Source organism: Protopterus annectens, chromosome 2.part0, assembly GCF_019279795.1.
Source record: "Protopterus annectens isolate FY-2018-M chromosome 2.part0, PAN1.0, whole genome shotgun sequence".
NCBI classification, from domain to species: domain Eukaryota; kingdom Metazoa; phylum Chordata; order Ceratodontiformes; family Protopteridae; genus Protopterus; species Protopterus annectens.
In genome coordinates this window covers 1,235,202,536-1,235,221,271 of record NC_056728.1, presented here as the reverse complement: position 1 = coordinate 1,235,221,271, position 18,736 = coordinate 1,235,202,536, and the positions used below count along the sequence as shown (strand labels likewise).

The 18,736-nt window shown below is 37.3% G+C and overlaps 1 protein-coding gene across 1 annotated transcript in view; it reads right to left on the bottom strand.

Moving 5' to 3' along the window:
- ATP10D (ATPase phospholipid transporting 10D (putative)) overlaps positions 1-18,736 on the bottom strand; it is a 596,301-nt gene that overhangs the window by 21,304 nt on the left and 556,261 nt on the right. Inside the window, exon 20 of the mRNA XM_044060391.1 lies at positions 5,352-5,539. Coding sequence (XP_043916326.1) covers positions 5,352-5,539 — 188 coding nt within the window. The remainder of the gene's footprint in view (positions 1-5,351; positions 5,540-18,736) is intronic.

Here is an 18,736-nt window from a genome sequence, read left to right as displayed (position 1 = left end):
TAGCATAACAGCAGAATAATTTTCCTGTCTTCACATGATTTACATGCATAGTACTTTTAACAGAGAAGCCCTCCTGGCTTTGGAATTTGCATAGCAATGTACCTCTCCCCACAGTCGGCTGGCTGTACTGTTAATGACCTTTAAGTCCCTAAGATTCCCTCAACCCCAAAGGACTCCTGGGAAGAAAGCAGAAGGTTCTTCCTGCTAGGTCCCAACAGGGTTAACCTATACCCCATCACACATGAAGTGCAAAATACCAGTCATGTCTGGGTTCAGGAAAAAAAGGACCACGGTGAGGGGAGAAGTGCACTCTGGGGTAGATCTGGGAGGTGAGAAGTCATCATATGATGCTTTCATTGTGTGCTGCTTCACTGCTTGGTCTTGGTCATCTCCCACGAATCATCATACAGGCTGTGCAAGTCTAACACTGCAGGAGCAACTGAAGTGCCAGAGTACCCAATATCTTTAATAAATCTAGTTGAATATGTTACATAGTTGTGAATACAAAGGCAGTGTCCCAGATTTAAATGAATACTTTACACAGACACTCATAAAAATTAAATCTTATTCAACGACCATCAAATACTGCAGCAAAAAATCAATGCAGGACTGCTTCAACACACACCTATTTCAATATCATGACTTTTGAAGTGCAAATATTTGAAGTCAAGTAGATCAAAGAAAAAAGATATTCAATTGAAAGGGGCCACTAACAACCATGTCAGAAACCAATGGATGATATCTGGTCATGAAAATGTACTGACCTTTACCATGATGCCAAGTTTTTCTTTCAAGCAAACCAGCAACCCAGGCCACAAAATATGCGCATTTACACTGCTGTTTTAGTGCAGAAACTCTACCTGTTTGAGAAATGGCAGTGAATCTTTTAACAAGATCTAAAAAATTCTTCCATAGTAGAACTACTCACATCAAGGCATGTACTAATGAATTCAAGGTACTCCATGAGATTTGTGAGGAGGAGCTTGAGAAAAACCTTCCTGAAATATGCCTGTGAAGCATAACTTTCTGGAGAGACTACTTGACAGAACACTACCCTACAACACCTTGTTTCACAATATACATGCTAAACTACCTGGTCTACAATCAAATGCATTGGACAGATGTGTCTTTCTTTCGGAGCAAAATATCATGACAACAGTTTAGTAGTTTGGTAAACAATATCTGAAATAGTATAATTAAATGAACTTTCACAGATGCTAAAATGACTCTGGGAATTTTATTAACACACATTAAGTTTTGCTTTTTTTAATATTGAAAATAACTGTTTCACATATGGCAAGTTATATTTACAAGTACCAGATGGAATGGTGTTTGAGTTGCCTATTAGAATGTCTTTACTGAAGTAATATGAAAATACACTTTTAAACAAAAAAGCAGTGTCGTTATCAAAAGTTAATGATGGTGGCAAATGCCTTGTTGCTATGCTCCTGTCCAAAGTCCCAAACAATTCCTTTTCAATTTTGGGAAATAGCTAAACAGTATGTTGTGGTTATCCCTAAAATAAGTACAAATGACTGGTCTTATTTTTTCTTATTCCTAGCTATTTCTTTGGTCAACTATTAATATACATTACAAAAAATTGACTGGTGTTAGCATGCATTTAGAAAACAAACATTTCATAAAGTCTTCACTTGTGATTAAAAAGTTATCTGATATTAGCTTCCACAAAGGTGATCGTAACAAGCTTGTGTTATTGCTGCCTTTAGTATATTTAAAAATTCACAGATTGCCAAATTTAGCTGACTTATTCATGCCTGTCAGGACCTGCACTAATGAGGTTCAAAATTCCTCTGTGCTGGCATGCTAGAAAGTAACTACATTTAAATGCGCAAAAAATCATTAAACTTAACAGGCTAATATCTTCAGCGCTTATCTCATCAATGATGGAGTAACAGTCTCCTTTTGAAAAGTGGGAAGACTGCATTTTGAGACACTTCTAGATTTGAAAACAATAACAACCTTTCTATATATATAAAAAATACACCACCATTATCCAAATTACCCAGAAGAGTCAGAATGTAGTCTGAAGCAGGTTATTATGTTACTACTACAGAGTACTGAGGTCCAGTACATCGGACTAACACAACAGTGTAGCTTTAACTGAAGTAAACTGTTGGAGCTCATAAAATCCAATAAACTGTGTACATAATTAATCCTAGAGAGATGCAATGGTTAATTCATTCTTGAGTAGTTAAAGCCTCCCTTTATAACACAGGTGTCAGACTGCAAAGAATCAGAGACAAAAATACTACTGTCGCTATGAGACAAATCAGACGACTTCTACATACAAACCACATACAACCACTGTATGCACTACAGGGCAGTGAATGTTTTAACCAATGTATTTCTAGGTAAACCATAAGAATTCTGTAAGTGGGAATATCTTCTTGCGACTTAATCAATACGCATCTCTTATTAATACAGTAACTCCACAACTACTATTATTTCTAGGGTGGTTGATTTATGTACAGCGTGGAATATTAGGATGGAATCACATTCAAGATTCAGCAAAGACTGCCACCTCAAGTTTTCTACTAACAAATGACAATCTCCTGTTTTACAGTCAGTACTTCTAGCATTAATTAGTGAAGTTAAACAAACGGATGGTGCTCAAACCAAAACTTGAAATCCAAAAGAAAGAAAGCACCACAGATCCACAGGCACTGAGGTTTAATAAATGACAGGAACCAACAAAAAAAATGAATTGTAGACAGGACACAATAAAATCATTAATGTTCTGCAAAATATTGTTTTCGTCATCAACTTCGTCAGATAGCTGTTAACTTTCAGTCAGTCCATTTCCTTTATAGGGCTGGCAATTGATTGTCACCCAATGAAATGTAAAATTCAATTACAGACAATGTTAAATGTTTATACATTTAAAATGGTGTCTAAAAATGTAAATACAGAACATATAATATAGACACTAAATATTAAGTAAAAATCACCAATGTCTAATCTAAAAACATTAACACAATAATAATTATTACAGAAAACGTATAAAAATTAAGATTTGAATTAATACAAAAACTGCTCCCTCTAGTGTTTCATCTAAGTATATACCTGTCAAAATATAAATCCATAGTTCAAGAAGGTAGTCTCAAAGAGTGTCATGATTTGGTTTAGACATTTTTAGACACCATTTTAAATGTATAAACATTTAACATTGTATGTAACTGAATTTTACATTTCATTGGTTGACAATCAATTGCCAGCCCTATAAAGGAAATGGACTGACTGAAAGTTAACAGCTATCTGACGAAGTTGATGACGAAAACAATATTTTGCAGAACATTAATGATTTTATTGTGTCCTGTCTACAATTCATTTTTTTTTGTTGGTTCCTGTCATTTATTAAACCTCAGTGCCTGTGGATCCGTGGTGCTTTCTTTCTTTTGGATTACAAATTATTAATTAGTGAAGTGTTTAAGGAGTTGGTAGGAAAACCAGCTGTAACAATCTTTGGTTTATTTCTGTACTTGACTACTGAAAATTGGGACAAACCTGACTTTTTTTAAATCATGTTACAACAGAACGTTTCTTTAGGGGAAAGAAAAAAAAAGTTTTCTCATGCCCCAAAAAAGATTAACAGCAAAACTGCTTGTTTTGAACAACAAGATTTTATCTACTTACTGCAATAATGTCCTTGTTTGTAACATTAGTTTGATTTTCTTTTTATTTATTTGAACTTGTTTACTAGGAAGTGACTGGGCTAAATACATCTTTTCAGCAGAGGCCCAGGAAGAAAAGCTCCAATGGGCTTACATAAAGTTATAACTTGTACAAAACGTAAATGCAGAAGACAGTTACATACTTTAACATCTTTTAAATGTATGACTTCAGTATAAAAAAAAAAAAAAATATATATATATAGACACACACACACACACACACACACACACACACATGCACACAAATGTATTCAAAATGCAGATCTATATGGTGACATACAGTACAGTTACAGTGTGAAAATGATAAAGAAGTGAAATGCTGATACAGCAACCCCAGGGATTTAAGATACAGTTTAAGTGTCTGAAAAGGAAAGGAAAAAATGAAAAAAAAATGGTTTTGGAACTGATCTGATTATCTTGAGATACAGAAAACATTTTACTATAAACCTTAAAATTTAAGGATAATAGAAAAGGGAGTTGTTAACAGATGGGTGAGGTGAAAGTGCATTAAGGAAATATGCATACAGGTGATGAGAGAGGTTAGAGCAACTGAAAGGAAAATTAGATTGAAGGTATTCGGGACAATTTTGTATTACATCTTCAAAGTGATGGATATTGACATGAAAAAGCTAAATGGAGGAAAGCAATTGCTTGGAGGATTTATTCTAGTATAGATGAACAGTGGCATATCCAGTTGGTAAAGAGATGTGATTTTTAGTTGTGATTTAAAAGGAACGTGGGGTTGAAATTTCATGAATATGCAGTGAGAAGAGTTACACAGCAGGAGTAAACACCCTTTTTGTGCAAGTGAATGGCTGCAGATGTGCGAGTGACCAACTTTTCAAAGTATATGTCAATACCAGGACTGTAGCTGCATTACAGAAGGGAGTTTATAACAACAGTAAAGGATTTTAAGGGCTTGTATAATATGACTTCCTTTGAGGAAGTTAGGGAATTCAAGCCAGTAAAGTTGTTGGGACTGCATTGTGGTTCAGGGTCTGGGTGCAAGTTTTAGTAGCAAATTTGGCAATTTTGTTATAAATCTGTTCTAGTTTAGACAGCTGGGTAAAGTATAGATTAATAAGAAAGGGTGGATGAGACAGTAGAAAAGATGAATTTACACATTTCTTAGTGGAATGTTTTTTTTTTTTGCATGTGTATATTTAATTTTATCTTCTCGCTGATCAGCAGTCCAAGGAGTTTGGGATAAGAGAAATTTTCTATTGAAGTGCAATTTGAGGAGATAACAGAAGAGCTGGTGATGGCATTGTGTAGCTTTTGAAGATAAGCAGCACAATTTTTAAACAGATTTGAGATTTTGAGCTAATTTCTACTTATGAGAAAACATGCTGAGTGATAGACTAAGGCTCATGAATTATTTTGCAGTGCAAACAACAGTAGAATCATCTGTTTAGAGAACGTTGGGGGAGTTGCCAGAACGTACAGGCAGGTCATTCACAAAGATGTTAAATAGTAAGGGGTCTAGGATGGAGCCATGTGGGATTCCCACAGTTATAGGGACAAAAGATGCATCTACCTATTTAACCAGCATTCGGATCAGGTAAAATAAACTTGTTTCAAAAGCAAATCCTTACTCAGCAAGCAAAGCTGTGCACTATCAGTGATGATTCTGTGATTATAGTGTGTGTGATGCCTTACCTGGGTAAGAGTGCCACGACTGTAGTAATAATACAAACAAGATAAAACACTGGGTCTGCCATCTGATCCTCCATGATCCAATAGGGGTTTGATGGTGGATTACACGTTATGCATGCTGCTCCAAAAATGAGTGAGAACACAAAATACAGCAAGATGCTTCCAATCATGACAGCGCAATGAATCCATGTCTGAAAAATGACACAAAAAGATGGTATGACACTTTTATTTTTTACATGCAGTATATATATATATATATATATATATATATATATATATATATATATATATATATATATATATATATATATATATATATATGACTTTCTAAATGAGCTTCATGTTTAAAAAGGCTATCAAACTGCCACAGTTAGCACCTATTAAGGCAAGTGCTAAAATGCATGGTCAAACACGGCAATGACAGTTTCATTGCATTGGCTTACCTTCTTCAGCTAGCACAAATTTGAATTAGACTAATCAGGACACAGTTTAGAATAATATTTTCCTTCTGCATTATGCCATCTGTGGACAGTCTCACTAACATAGCTAATTCTGATTACTACATAAGCAAAGTGGTTTCATCTACAAGCAGCTAGTAACCTTAAAGATCATGCGCAAACACCTGTTTGCAGGCATAATGGCTCTTTGTATATACTTTTCAGCAAGAAACTGCTGTTTGCAACTGTACATCAATGTTAATTTTTTTTTAAACATTTTAGGAAGTAAGGCAAGGACAATGTAAGCACTCTGAACTCACAATAGCAGCTGGTATGATTATGTTAATGGTGGTAGGGAAGAGTGTTACTCGAGTCAAAAGCAAACAGAATTCCAAACAAATATAAATAAAATAATGTCACTATCAAACACAGATCCCCTAAATCTGGATAAAGTAACCAACGATAAAAGTATAATATTCCAAAAAAGCCAACAACTCGTTGGAATACACACGGCAAAACAACACTAATACAAAATAGTAAAAACATAAAACGTGAGCGCTTTCACAGAGTCCTCTCTGCTTCCTCAGACATACTACAGTAACTGCTGCTCTTGTTTAAATAATGATGCATCTAGGTCATATCCAATCAGTTAACAGCATCTTGATTGAATAAATAAAAGTTAAAGGCATACAGTATACAAACACTATATAAACAATCAATCATATAAATAGTGAACTAAAAATATATGTAGAAAAAAATTTAAAAACATGCTCTATAAAATTAGATAGTGGTAAAACTGTAAAATATATGTACAAATATTAGAAGATGTGACCAAACATAATAATCAATGTTTCAAAGCCCTGTTCCTAAGAAAAGGTTTCAGTGAAACCTTACTATTTAGTCCAGGTGGTCTGTCAGCCTGAAGCCTAATTATCCCTTCTTGTTCATGTTCCCACCTATTTTATTATCTTGTATGATATGTAACACTAGAAACTTGAAGGTGTGTGTGGCTCCCTCCTTTATAACATGCATCGATAACGCAATTGTCTCTTTTTTATTTTTAATGTCCCTTACATGTTCTAGGACTTTATCTTTGAGTAGCCGATTAGTTTTGCCTACATAATAGGTTGGGCATTTTGTACAGAAACCAAAGTATACAACATTCTTACTATAACAGTCTGTATAAAAGCATGTATCAATGCTGAACTTTCTAGTTGGGTGTGTATACTGTCCCCCTCCAAATATGAAGGGGCAGGCTGTACACCTTCTACATGGAAAGGTACCTAGCCTATCAGACCTTGCATAGTGGTCTCCATCTAACTTCTTATAGCACAACTGTCTTTTTAATGACATGTTGTTTTTGAAGGTAAATGATGGTGTAGCCCCTATAACACCTTCTAGTTCATCCACATTTAACAATATGCTCCAATTATTTTTAATTATATCACAGACTGTACTGACATTACTTGCAAATGTTAATGGAAAACGTAATACATCATTCTCTGGATTCCTGGTTACTGTGGGACTGGTGGCATAGTTACTTTGGTTATCCTGGTTGGTTCTCGTCCTATCATAATAGGGCTTGTACCTCTCTCTTCTCTCATTCCAAGCCACTTTAATTTGTTTGTCTATATCTCTGGCTTTATACCCCCTTTCAATAAATTCATGTTTGAACAGGGTAAGTGCCTGGGACAAACTATCATCATCATTATATAGCCTCATGCATCTAACTATCTATCCTTTGATCACATTGGTTTTAGTGTAGTTAGGATGCATTCTACTACTATGTAGAACATTATTCTTTCTAATGGGTTTCCTGTACATGGAGGTGTGAACATAATTGAGTGTATCTCTAGTAACTTTTACATCTAGAAACTCTATTTCTCTATTTGAGTATTTGTATGTGAAATTCAAAAAGGGAGTAATGGTATTAATACAATTTAGAAATTGCTGCAAATTATCTTCATTATCATGCCACAACAGAAAAATATCGTCAACAAAACGTTTGTACCATATAATAGACTTAGCAAAAATGTTACAAGTCAAAATATTCTCAGTTTTCCATTGTACAACTGCTAGGTTGGTGTAGCTATTGGCACAAGCAGTGCCCATAGCCACGCCAACCTTCTGTCTATAAAATGTGTCGCCAAACACAAAGATATTATTTCCTAGGATGATCTCAAGTAAGGTACAAATAAGTCGAATTTTGGTATTTTCTATCCCTTTTTTATTAAGTAGTTCCCTTACATTATCTATGCCCCAAGAATGGGGAATAACTGTGAAAAGGGACTCTACATCAAGAGTAACAAGCCAGCATTGGTCATCTATACCCTTCAAATGTACACTTAGGTCTTTCAAAAAATCTTTAGTGTCCAATAAGACAGTAGTACATTCCTTAAGTATAGGATGCAGGTTTTTCTCAACATATATTGACAGTGATTCTGTCGTCCACCCCTGACTAGATACTATAGGTCGCATCGGTGGGCTTTCTATGTTTTTATGGACTTGAGATCATCCTAGAAAATAATATCTTTGTGTTTGGCGACAAGTTTTATATACAGAAGGTTGGTGTGGCTATGGGCACTGCTTGTGCCAATAGCTACGCCAACCTAGCACTTGTACAATGGGAAACTGAGAATATTTTGACAGGTAACGTTTTTGCTAAGTCTATTATATGGTACAAACGTTTTGTTGACGATATTTTTCTGTTGTGGCATGATAACGAAGATAATTTGCAGCAATTTCTAAATTTCATTAATACCATTACCCCCCTTTTTGAATTTCACATACAAATACTCAAATAGAAAAATAGAGTTTCTAGATGTAAAAGTTACTAGAGATATACTCAATTATGTTCATACCTCCATGTACAGAAAACCCATTAGAAAGAATAATGTTCTACATAGTAGTAGAATGCATCCTAACTACACTAAAACCAATGTGATCAAAGGACAGATAGTTAGATGCATGAGGCTATATAATGATGATGATAGTTTGTCCCAGGCACTTACCCTGTTCAAACATGAATTTACTGAAAGGGGGTATAAAGCCAGAGATATAGACAAACAAATTAAAGTGGCTTGGAATGAGAGAAGAGAGAGGTACAAGCCCTATTATGACAAGACAAGAACCAACCAGGATAACCAAAGTAACTATGCCACCAATACCACAGTAACCAGGAATCCAGAGAATGATGTATTACATTTTCCATTAACATTTGCAAGTAATATCAGTACAGTCTGTGATATAATTAAAATAATTGGGGCATATTGTTAAATGTGGATGAACTAGAAGGTGTTATAGGGGCTACACCATCGTTGACCTTCAAAAACAACATGTCATTAAAAAGACAGTTGTGCTATAAGAAGTTAGATGGAGACCACTACGCAAGGTCTGATAGGCTAGGTAACTTTCCATGTAGAAGGTGTACAGCCTGCCCCTTCATATTTGGAGGGGAACAGTATACACACCCGACTAGAAAGTTCAGCATTGATACATGCTTTTATACAGACTGTTATAGTAAGAATGTTGTATACTTTGGTTTCTATACAAAATGCCCAGCCTACTACTTAGGCAAAACTAATCGGCTACACAAAGACAGAGTCCTAGAACATATGTGACATTAAAAATAAAAGAGACAAGTGCGTTAGCGATGCATGTTATAAAGGAGGGAGCCACACACACCTTCAAGTTTCTAGTGTTACATATCATACAAGATAATAAAATAGGTGGGAACATGAACAAGACCGAAGCCTCAGAACAAGAAGGGGTAATTAGGATTCCATCTGACAGACCACCTGGACTAAATAGTAAGGTTTCATTGAAACCTTTTCTTAGGAACAGGGCTTTGATTATTATGTTTGGTCACATCTTGTAATATTTGTACATATATTTTACAGTTTTATCACTATCTAATTTTATAGAGCATGTTTTTACAGTTTTTTTACATATATTTTTAGTTCACTATTTATATGATTGATTGATTATATAGTGTTTGTATAGTGTATGCCTTTAACTTTTATTTATTCAATCAAGATGTTGTTAACTGATTGGATATGACCTAGATGTATCATTATTTAAATGAGCAGCAGTTACTGTAGTATGTCTGAGGAAGCAGAGAGGACTCTGTGAAAGCGCTCACATTTTATATTTTTACTATTTTGTATTAAAGTGTTGTTTTGTCGTGTGTATTCCAACGAATTGTTGGCTTTTTTTATAAATAAAATAATGGTTTCCATTTTACCCTGGCTAAAAGACTATTTTTTTTATTACCTACAAAAAGTCCTCCTGTTCACGATTGGTTGTAAAATCACATGCACATACTGGATTATGCAGTGCATCTTAATGATGTATTTGTGTCTTGTGGACTCTGCTGCTGGTAACTGTCTCAGTCTCGTTAGGGTGATCCTACACAACATGTTCTACAAACAGCTGTAGTCTTAGAGGGTACATGAAGTGCAGGTAGCCCACCATATGACAAGACACCATTCAGCAGTGCTGCAATCATAGTACGCATGAAATTACTGTGCTCACATTTTACAAAGACTTTTTTGCAATTATAGCATGCAGAACTTTGCACATACAATGCGCAGTGTGTTGAGCAGGGTTACTTAGATAACACACTATCATAATGGTATTTTTTTTAATTAAAAAAAAGAATTTGCACGTGATCTTTTAAGATTAGCAACCCGGAAAAATCACTAATTTGCCAAAAATAACAGAGTTTAGCACCACTTCCTTTGCCTGCAGTGCTATGCTTGTTCAGCCTTACTGTACTAATTTCTCAAGATCATACTACAAATCAGGTGAAAGAGTGTGGCTCTTTCCAACAGACATTAACAAATCAACTGAATATATCATTCTAACAGTTTATCAGAACCATTATAACTAGAAAAAATAAGTGGTTTCACCCATACCAGCAGGCTTTATAACCTTTACTGTAAATTAATGCCAAACCTTCACAAAGGAAGTTATGAACTTCCTCATTCTGAATCATACTTTTGCAAGAATCATTTAATTACCCTTCTGATGTGAAGGTCAAATCATCAACAGTTATCATAAATGTTTGTTTTCTGAACTAAAAGTCCTTTCACCTTATTATTCCACAATTTATCACTTGGGGAATTTCTTTTTAACAGCTAAGCCCCACAGTTGCAGTGAATGCTGTTGAAATGATCCCCAACCATGTACTTCACTGATAAAAGTTTATTTGGCATCAGGGTTATGGGTGTTAACCACATTGTTATGCTTAATTACTACCTAAACAAGAAGTATAGCTGAGACACACAGCATAGGAGTAATGAAGGGATAATATTAAGATTAGATATTACCTTTACTAGATGTAGTATCAGTAGCACAACAGGTAGCTCACTCATCTTTGGTGCAGAAGATTGTGGGTTCTATTCCCATACCATGTAGAATGACTGCTGCCACTGCAGTGCGGCATTGGGGAACTGTTGCACTCTTGAGTGTAGTGTGTCATTTTCTGGATGAGAAGCTAAACAGAGGGTCCCCATCCATGTGAGTTGGTGATATCTCAGGTGGATGCAAAAGATCCCATGGCACCTATCTAAAAGAGTAGGGGAAGTTCTCCATTGCCCTCACCAAATTTCCCTTAGTAATATAAAACAACACCTTGTTTTTCCCCTGAAACGAGGCTGCTAGCCTAGTGGGACTAACCCAGTTAAAGGGAAAAAAAAAACAGATACCATTACACTATTTGCAGTACGTTACGAAAGATAATAAAGCAAGCATGCATAATAAAACTCTCAATTTACCTCATGCAAAACAGGTAAGAGCAATAAAAGCTACAATACTATCATGGCCATAGTCAAATAAAGTGGAAGCAGCACAGCAATGCAATACACAGTTGCACAAACAAAGTAAGTATCCAGTTCCTTCTGTAAGAATGAGAGACTTCACTTTACAAATTAATCCCAGTTTTCCCAATAAACCATGGACTGACATCTACTGACTTCTGGAGGGAAAACTTAAAAGAGAAGATGCAAAGGCAGAAAAGACTTTTCACATGCTATTACTACTGCTGTATTACTTGGGCATAACAAGCAGCCATCTTACAAAGCTTCAGGGAACCTTCTGCTTTCCCAAACCATCACTCAGCTTGAACTGTGATGACTAAGAAGACAGGTTTAAGCACGAAGCCCTTCAGAGCTGCTGCTGAAACATTAGCACCTCTGAGGCCTTAGAGTCTCGATGGTCGACTTGTGCTGTTCCTTTGCTGGGCAAACAAGTTCCCTGTGGAGGGAAAAAAACTTCCATTTAAAAAAAAGTTTGTTTAAAATAACTTTCCTGTACAGCAAAGGTATTTTAAAGCTGGGAGTTGCTGTTTTAGCAGACTGTCATGAGACTGTTTTGTACTTTTAGACACGAACTCTCTTCTCCTGTCACTTTAAAGGTTGTTTAATGTTACTGAAAGCCATTTTTTTGTGGAGAAATTGTGTTTATGTTACTTACTTTTGGGAGATGGCAAAGTGTTTTAAAGTCCTTTTTACTGTGTTTTTATATAAATAAACTGCCTTTTAAAGACTTAAGTTTTCTGGCTTTTGCTGCATCCCCCCCCCCCCAGGGAAAGAGGCACCATTTTAGGATTAACCATGGAATAAACCATCAGTCCTATGGTCAGTCCTTCTTCCATCTACAGAAAGAAAAAGTTAAGCAAACAGCCTTTGTCACCACAGCAGGCTATCACATTTGCCTCAGCAGCAGGTGGGTAAACTCTGCTGCTGCCATTAATTGTACCTCAGGCCACTAATGTTTTACCCCAGATCCCTATGGACTGTGGGTTAGCCATGTCCTCTGCGGCTGTTGGGGTTCCCTCGGTAGGCAAGGGAGAACCACTCGTTCTGGGCCTGGGAGAGGGCACAGGAAAGACTTCCTTGTTTTGTCAGAATGTCGTGCACATCCTTGGGGAAGCATTTGTTGCCAATAATAAGTGATCAGAATAAGATCTATGAATCATGCTAAGACTTTTAATGGTTGGGATAGCCTTGAAATGTTGCTACTGAAATACCAAGTTTCTTAATGTGTTAATTGTATAAGACTACCTTGCTGACTCAGTGTATTCCTAACATTGTATAACAGTATGTGATGTTGAATTCCTTCATTTCTGTGTATATATTGTAAACATGTTAATAAAAAAAATTCTTAAAACCTCTTTTGGCCCTTTTCTGTCAAAAAAAAAAGAAAAGAAAAAAAAAACTAAACAGTCATCATCTACTCCTCAAATTTCCTTAGGAATATTTTACTGAGTCTACCTCATAAAGCAGTTTCTGGTAAAAGAGGGATACCTCTTTTCCTGAAAAGATTCAAGATTCTGAATCTGGACTGGAAGATGAAGGGACAGACGCAAGGTTTTCTATTCATAGGTTAATAGATTAGTACTAGGCTAACTGCCATTGTGGGCCATTTTAAGTCTAGCCAATTACCCCATGTAAGAATCAAACCCTGCACCTTGTGTCTATAAGGTAAACACCTTAACTATTATACCAACCTATTCAGATTTCTTATTCTCTCTGAAGGAGTTCTCTTTCTCAGACTACTTTCAAAATGTGCCAGTCTTTACAGTGGGAGAGCACTGAGGTTTCTCAGAAAATTTTAAGAGCTTTTACAGAAGGAATTTCTAGAACCTTCAACAATTCCTCCAGTTCTGTCAGCTTTGGAGGATGTGTGTATTACTGTCTGTAATTTTCCTGACAGTCATCCAGCTGCCCCTAAAAAGGGAGATAGGATGAATAAAGTTCTTCAATCTTCCCAATCCTGTCAAAACAGCTATAGCTTTAGTTAATGCTAATGCTGTTAAAGATTTAGTTGATTCCAACTCTAATCTTTCTGATAAGGATGAGAAATAGGTCTGGAGAGGTCATCATACCATTGTACATGGTTTTGACTTTACTTGAGACCAGTTGTTCAAAGAATTGACCATTAACGTCAAACCTTCTTTTGACTCTACCTGGATTAGAAATGTTAAGTGGGACAATTTTACTAGCAACTTTGGATGTAGCTTCTATTCACAAAGAAGAGGGAACAGAATTAACTAGAGAATTTTTAAATAACCATGAGAATCTTTTAAACATTAATACTGATTTAATTTGTGCCCTGCTGGAATTAATTTTAGAGAATATATTTCAACAATGCAATGGAATGGTAATGAGTGTCTTAATGGACCTCGCATATAAAACCATTCTGTTATTAGGACTGTTGTAGGATTGGTCATTTTTGATCACGTACATTAGTGTAGTTATATATTTAAGAGTGTTTTTATGAGCTGTTCTTTGTATGATGAAGTTTGTGGTATGTTCTGGTTCAAACAAAAGTGCATACTATGTACTACTAAATCCAGTGATCTTGCCAGTACCATTTTGTGACTTATTTTTAAGTCCTCCTTGTGAGTATCCAAATTCAAAATTATGTCACTTCCCAACCTATCTCTTCTTTTTCAATCAAATTTCCTGGTAATGATAGACTTAAAAGATGATCACGTTCCTATTTATCCAGACTTCTGGCATTTCTCAAAGTTATATGTGTCTGAATGACACTATCCATTCTCTGTCTTACCCTTTGGACTATCCACTGCACCAATAAAATGTTTTAACTCCAGGTATAAATCATTGTATGCTTCTGGGTATCCACATTTTTCCATGTTTAAATGACTTACTTATCATTGCAGAGTCTTTCACTTGGGTGAAAGATCTCTTACACAAGCTAGGATTCCAAGAGAACATTCAAGTCTTTTTTGACTGCTTCAAACAGGACTGTGTTCCTGGGGTGTCAGCTGGACACCTCATTTCAAACAGCTTTTCCTCCTCAGAAAAACATATCTATATCTAGACCTGTTTATAAGGTTTTCCATTAGACTTTGGTCACTGTGGGGGAATACTGCAGGATTTTGGGTCTTATGGCATTTGTGATTCTAATGATATAATACACCCTGACAACACTCCACATGAGAAAGCTACAATGGTATCTGAAGTCTCTCTGTCCCAGCACCAACATTAGTTATCTTTTCAAACCCCAATGCTGGGGTTTGTCCGAACAAAAAACACTTGGTAGAGACAGTGAATATCCTTAAATCCATGTCTCCCCTTTTCCCCATCTATTCAAAAGTAGTCAGTCATCACAGGCACCTCTGACTTTGCTTAGGAAGCAGTTTCTGGAGGGATGCAAGCTATATGGGACACAAAGGGCATATAAATACAAGAAAGATGCTTGCCCTGATCAAGGTACTCAACTCTCTGAATAATCTTTGGTTCCCAGGACCCCTTCAAGTTATTACCACAGTCATGTGGTACATTAACAAGCAGGGGAAACCAGGTCATACCCCCCCCCCCCCGGCAGACTAGCCATGTCAGCATGGGATACAACTTCATGGTCCAATCTCACTTTACAGGAACAGCTGAGCAGGACAAGGGTAGACCCTCAAAAATAGGAACTAGATCAAGGGGTCTTCCAAGATTTCATCCATCTGTGGGGAGTTCCTCAAGCAGATCTGTTTGCTGCCTTTCTGAACAATCAACTGGCAAAATTCTGCTCCAGGTCTCCATCTTTGGACAGGAATGTTCCTGTATGCTGTATATTTTTCCACCCCTTTCCACTGATATCCAGGATAATTTTGAAGATTCAGAAGGAATCCTCTAAGATCAGTAAGGATGCTTCCTTCTGGTCCAAACAACCATGGTTCACCCTTCTTTTGGAAATGAACAGGGGCAATTGCCACAAATGTTCATGACAAACTGGATCTACTCACACAAGAACAGATCTATTTGATACACCCCAACCCCAATCAAATTCAACTGACTGCCTCAGTGATATTTACTCAATTCCCTTCAGGCTCTTGTTTACTGAGGACGTGCAGCAGATGCTAATAGAGACAAGAAAGATGCTACTAAAAAATTATATATTAGTAAATGGAAAAGGTTTTCTAGTTGGTGCCAACAACATAACCAGTATCCATTCAGGTGTACTTGTTCTCGTGATACAATATTTGTGAGAGTTACTATCCTCTGGGCCTTTCTTACTTCTCCATCAAGGTTCATTTATCAGCTATTTCAGCATGTCTGCCAGTAACTCATCTTTTAAAGCATTCTCATGTCAAAATGTTTTTGAAAGGGGAATTGCATAAGATGCCTCCAACAAAAAGGGAGGTCCCTCCATTTGATCCTAATTTTGCGTTAAGAGAAACTAAAACTTGCTCCATTTGAACCAGCTAACCTGGCTGACTTGAGGTTAACATGGAAAACAGTATTACTGATTGCCCTGACCTATGCAAGGTATCTGAGCAGTAAGCTCTTATGGGGAATCAACCCTATCTCATTTTCATAGAAATAGGGTTTCTTTGAGAATGAATCCTACTTTTATACCTAAATTGGTATCAGAGTTTACTTAAAGCTAAATGACCCATCTCCCTGTTTTCTTTGCTGAACATAAAAATGATGGAGAAAGGATGTACTTCATACCTTGGATGACAGAAGTAAAACTTTTGGCTCAGTTGTTCACTTATTATGAATGTAAGAAAAAAGGACACACTGTGCCAAAACAGACTATTTGCAAATGACTGTCTAAGGATATTACCTTTTGTTATACTCACCACAACAAAACTATGCAGAGTCAAGGCCCACTCTACCAGGGCCTTGGCTTCATCTATGGCATTTTGGAAAGGGTTGGATTATAGAAGCTGCAACTTGGTCATTTTACAAAGCATTATAGGCTTGTTTTCTTCTCCAAGTCAAGCTCAGGCTTCACTAGGACCATTCTTCAGGGACTTAAGGACTTTTCCTTTCCACCTCCCAAATGTAGTAAGCTAGGGTAATCTACCCATATAGCCAAGGCTACTGCAGCAGTGAATATGATGAACATACATACCATAACAGTAGATATTCGAATGATCACTGCAGAACTAGCAGCTCCCTCACTCCATTATTTTTTGGTGTGTTGTTTATGCCAGGGTGTGGACATTTATTTTGTGTTATTCCTAGCACTGCCTTTCAGGGCTCAGCCTGCCTGCCTCTCTCTTTGTTGGCATAAAAATTCTGAAGGGCTTGGTGCCCAAACCCTTTTTAGTCTGGTCAATTTGAGGTGATGGTTTGGGTGTGTTGAAGGTCCCCTGAAGCTTTGGAAGCTGGCTGGCTATTATATCCTAGGCAATGTATAACCCATATAGCTAAGGTTACTGCAGCACTAATCATTTGAACATCTAGGTTAAGGTAGGTTTACTTACACTCCCCATACACCTAAAACAAAGTTCATCTCTGTCCATGTTCAAGCGTAACTTAGGTCTATAGATGGGAAACAAAGTTTACCCCAGGACTGCCCCCTGTACTACCAATGGACAGAGGTTTCTCCTAAATTCTTATCCCATACATTGGCCCCCTCCAATTATCTATGGTATGACCCCAGTTATTCTCGTTAGGAGTAATATATAATTACCGATCATGGAATGGACAAAGCCAATCCATAACTAAATGGGATAGGTTATTTCGAGCACAAAAAGGGAAACTAGCTAGGACTAAAAAGGCCCTTCTGCAGGATGTACACATCATTTGGGGACTTGACTATAGCTCCTAGTTTGCAGTCATCTGCGAACGTCGTTAGCCTGTACTTCAGAGAAGTAGATACCAAACAGGAGAGGTCCCAGGACTGAACCCTCTGGTACTCCACTTGTCACTGGTTTGAAGTCAGATTTGGAGTCAGCAACTTTTACAGTGTGGGTTCGGTCAGTGAGCCAGTTGGCAACCCATCTTGTGATATACGGACTTATGCCTAGTTTAGTGAGTTTAGCTATAATTCCAGAATGGGGGATAGTGTCGAAAGCCTTGGCGAGGTCAAGATAGGCTGTGTGAACCACCTTACCCTCGTCTATGGCTTTGGTGACTGCCTCAAAGAAGTCGACCAGGTTCAGGAGGCAAGATCTACCTTTCACAAACCCGAACTGGGTGGGGTCCAGAGTTTGGAGGTTACCAATGTCTTTGTTTATGAATTCCATGATGATACGTACCATGGCCTTGCAGACCAGGCTTGTCAGGCTAATAGGGCAATAGTTCCCAGGATCAGTGGTGGCTCCCCCTTTGTGGAGTGGGATAACTGTTGCTGTGCGCCATTCAGTGGGCACAAAGCCTGATGTGAGGCTATGATTGAACATGGTGCTTAGGTGGGGAGCCAGTTTGTTCTGAAGTTTGTGTAAAACGCAGCCTGGGAAGTCGTCTGGTCCCATGGATGCTGTGTTTTTGACTTTAGAGAGTGCTGCTTTTACCTGTGCAGTTGTGATTACAGGGACTCTGCATTCTTCCTGTATAGATATGGGCCCTTTAGGGGGTGAGAGGGGGGTTAAAGTTAGCACTGAACCTATCTGCCAGGATGTTGGCAATATCAGTTGGTTCTGTAATTTTTGTGCCATTGTGCTGTAACTCAGAGCAGATCTGGGTGTTGCCATTGAGATTATTGACATAGCTATAGAATGCTTTGTGGTTGTCCTTAAAATCAGTGGCAATCTTGTTTTCATAGCTAACTTTAGAGGATCTTATAAGGGATCTCAGCTTCTTACTGAGGCTGACCAGGGAGCTCCTCCACTCATGGGATTTTACTCTCTTTTGCAACAATTTTTTCCTTCTGTTGTAGAGTTTGTTTATGGCAGGGGACCACCAGATTGGCTTCCTTTTTTTTTTTTTTTAGAGGATAGTGTCTTGGTTCTGTTTGGGATAGCATGATCCATGCACTCATGTAAGTGCTTATAGAGTGCATTTGTGTAGGATTCAGCAGTCATAACTGTATTGTCTACCTGCATGGGTGTCATGAAGTTCAACGCTTCTGTCTTAAGAAGCATGAAGTTGGCTTTGGAGAAATTTTTGCCATGGTTTCCTTAATGGGGGTGGGGTGGGGGCGGGATGTGGATATCTAGGGTGATTAGCTTATGGTCGGATCTGACTTCAGCTGTGGAAT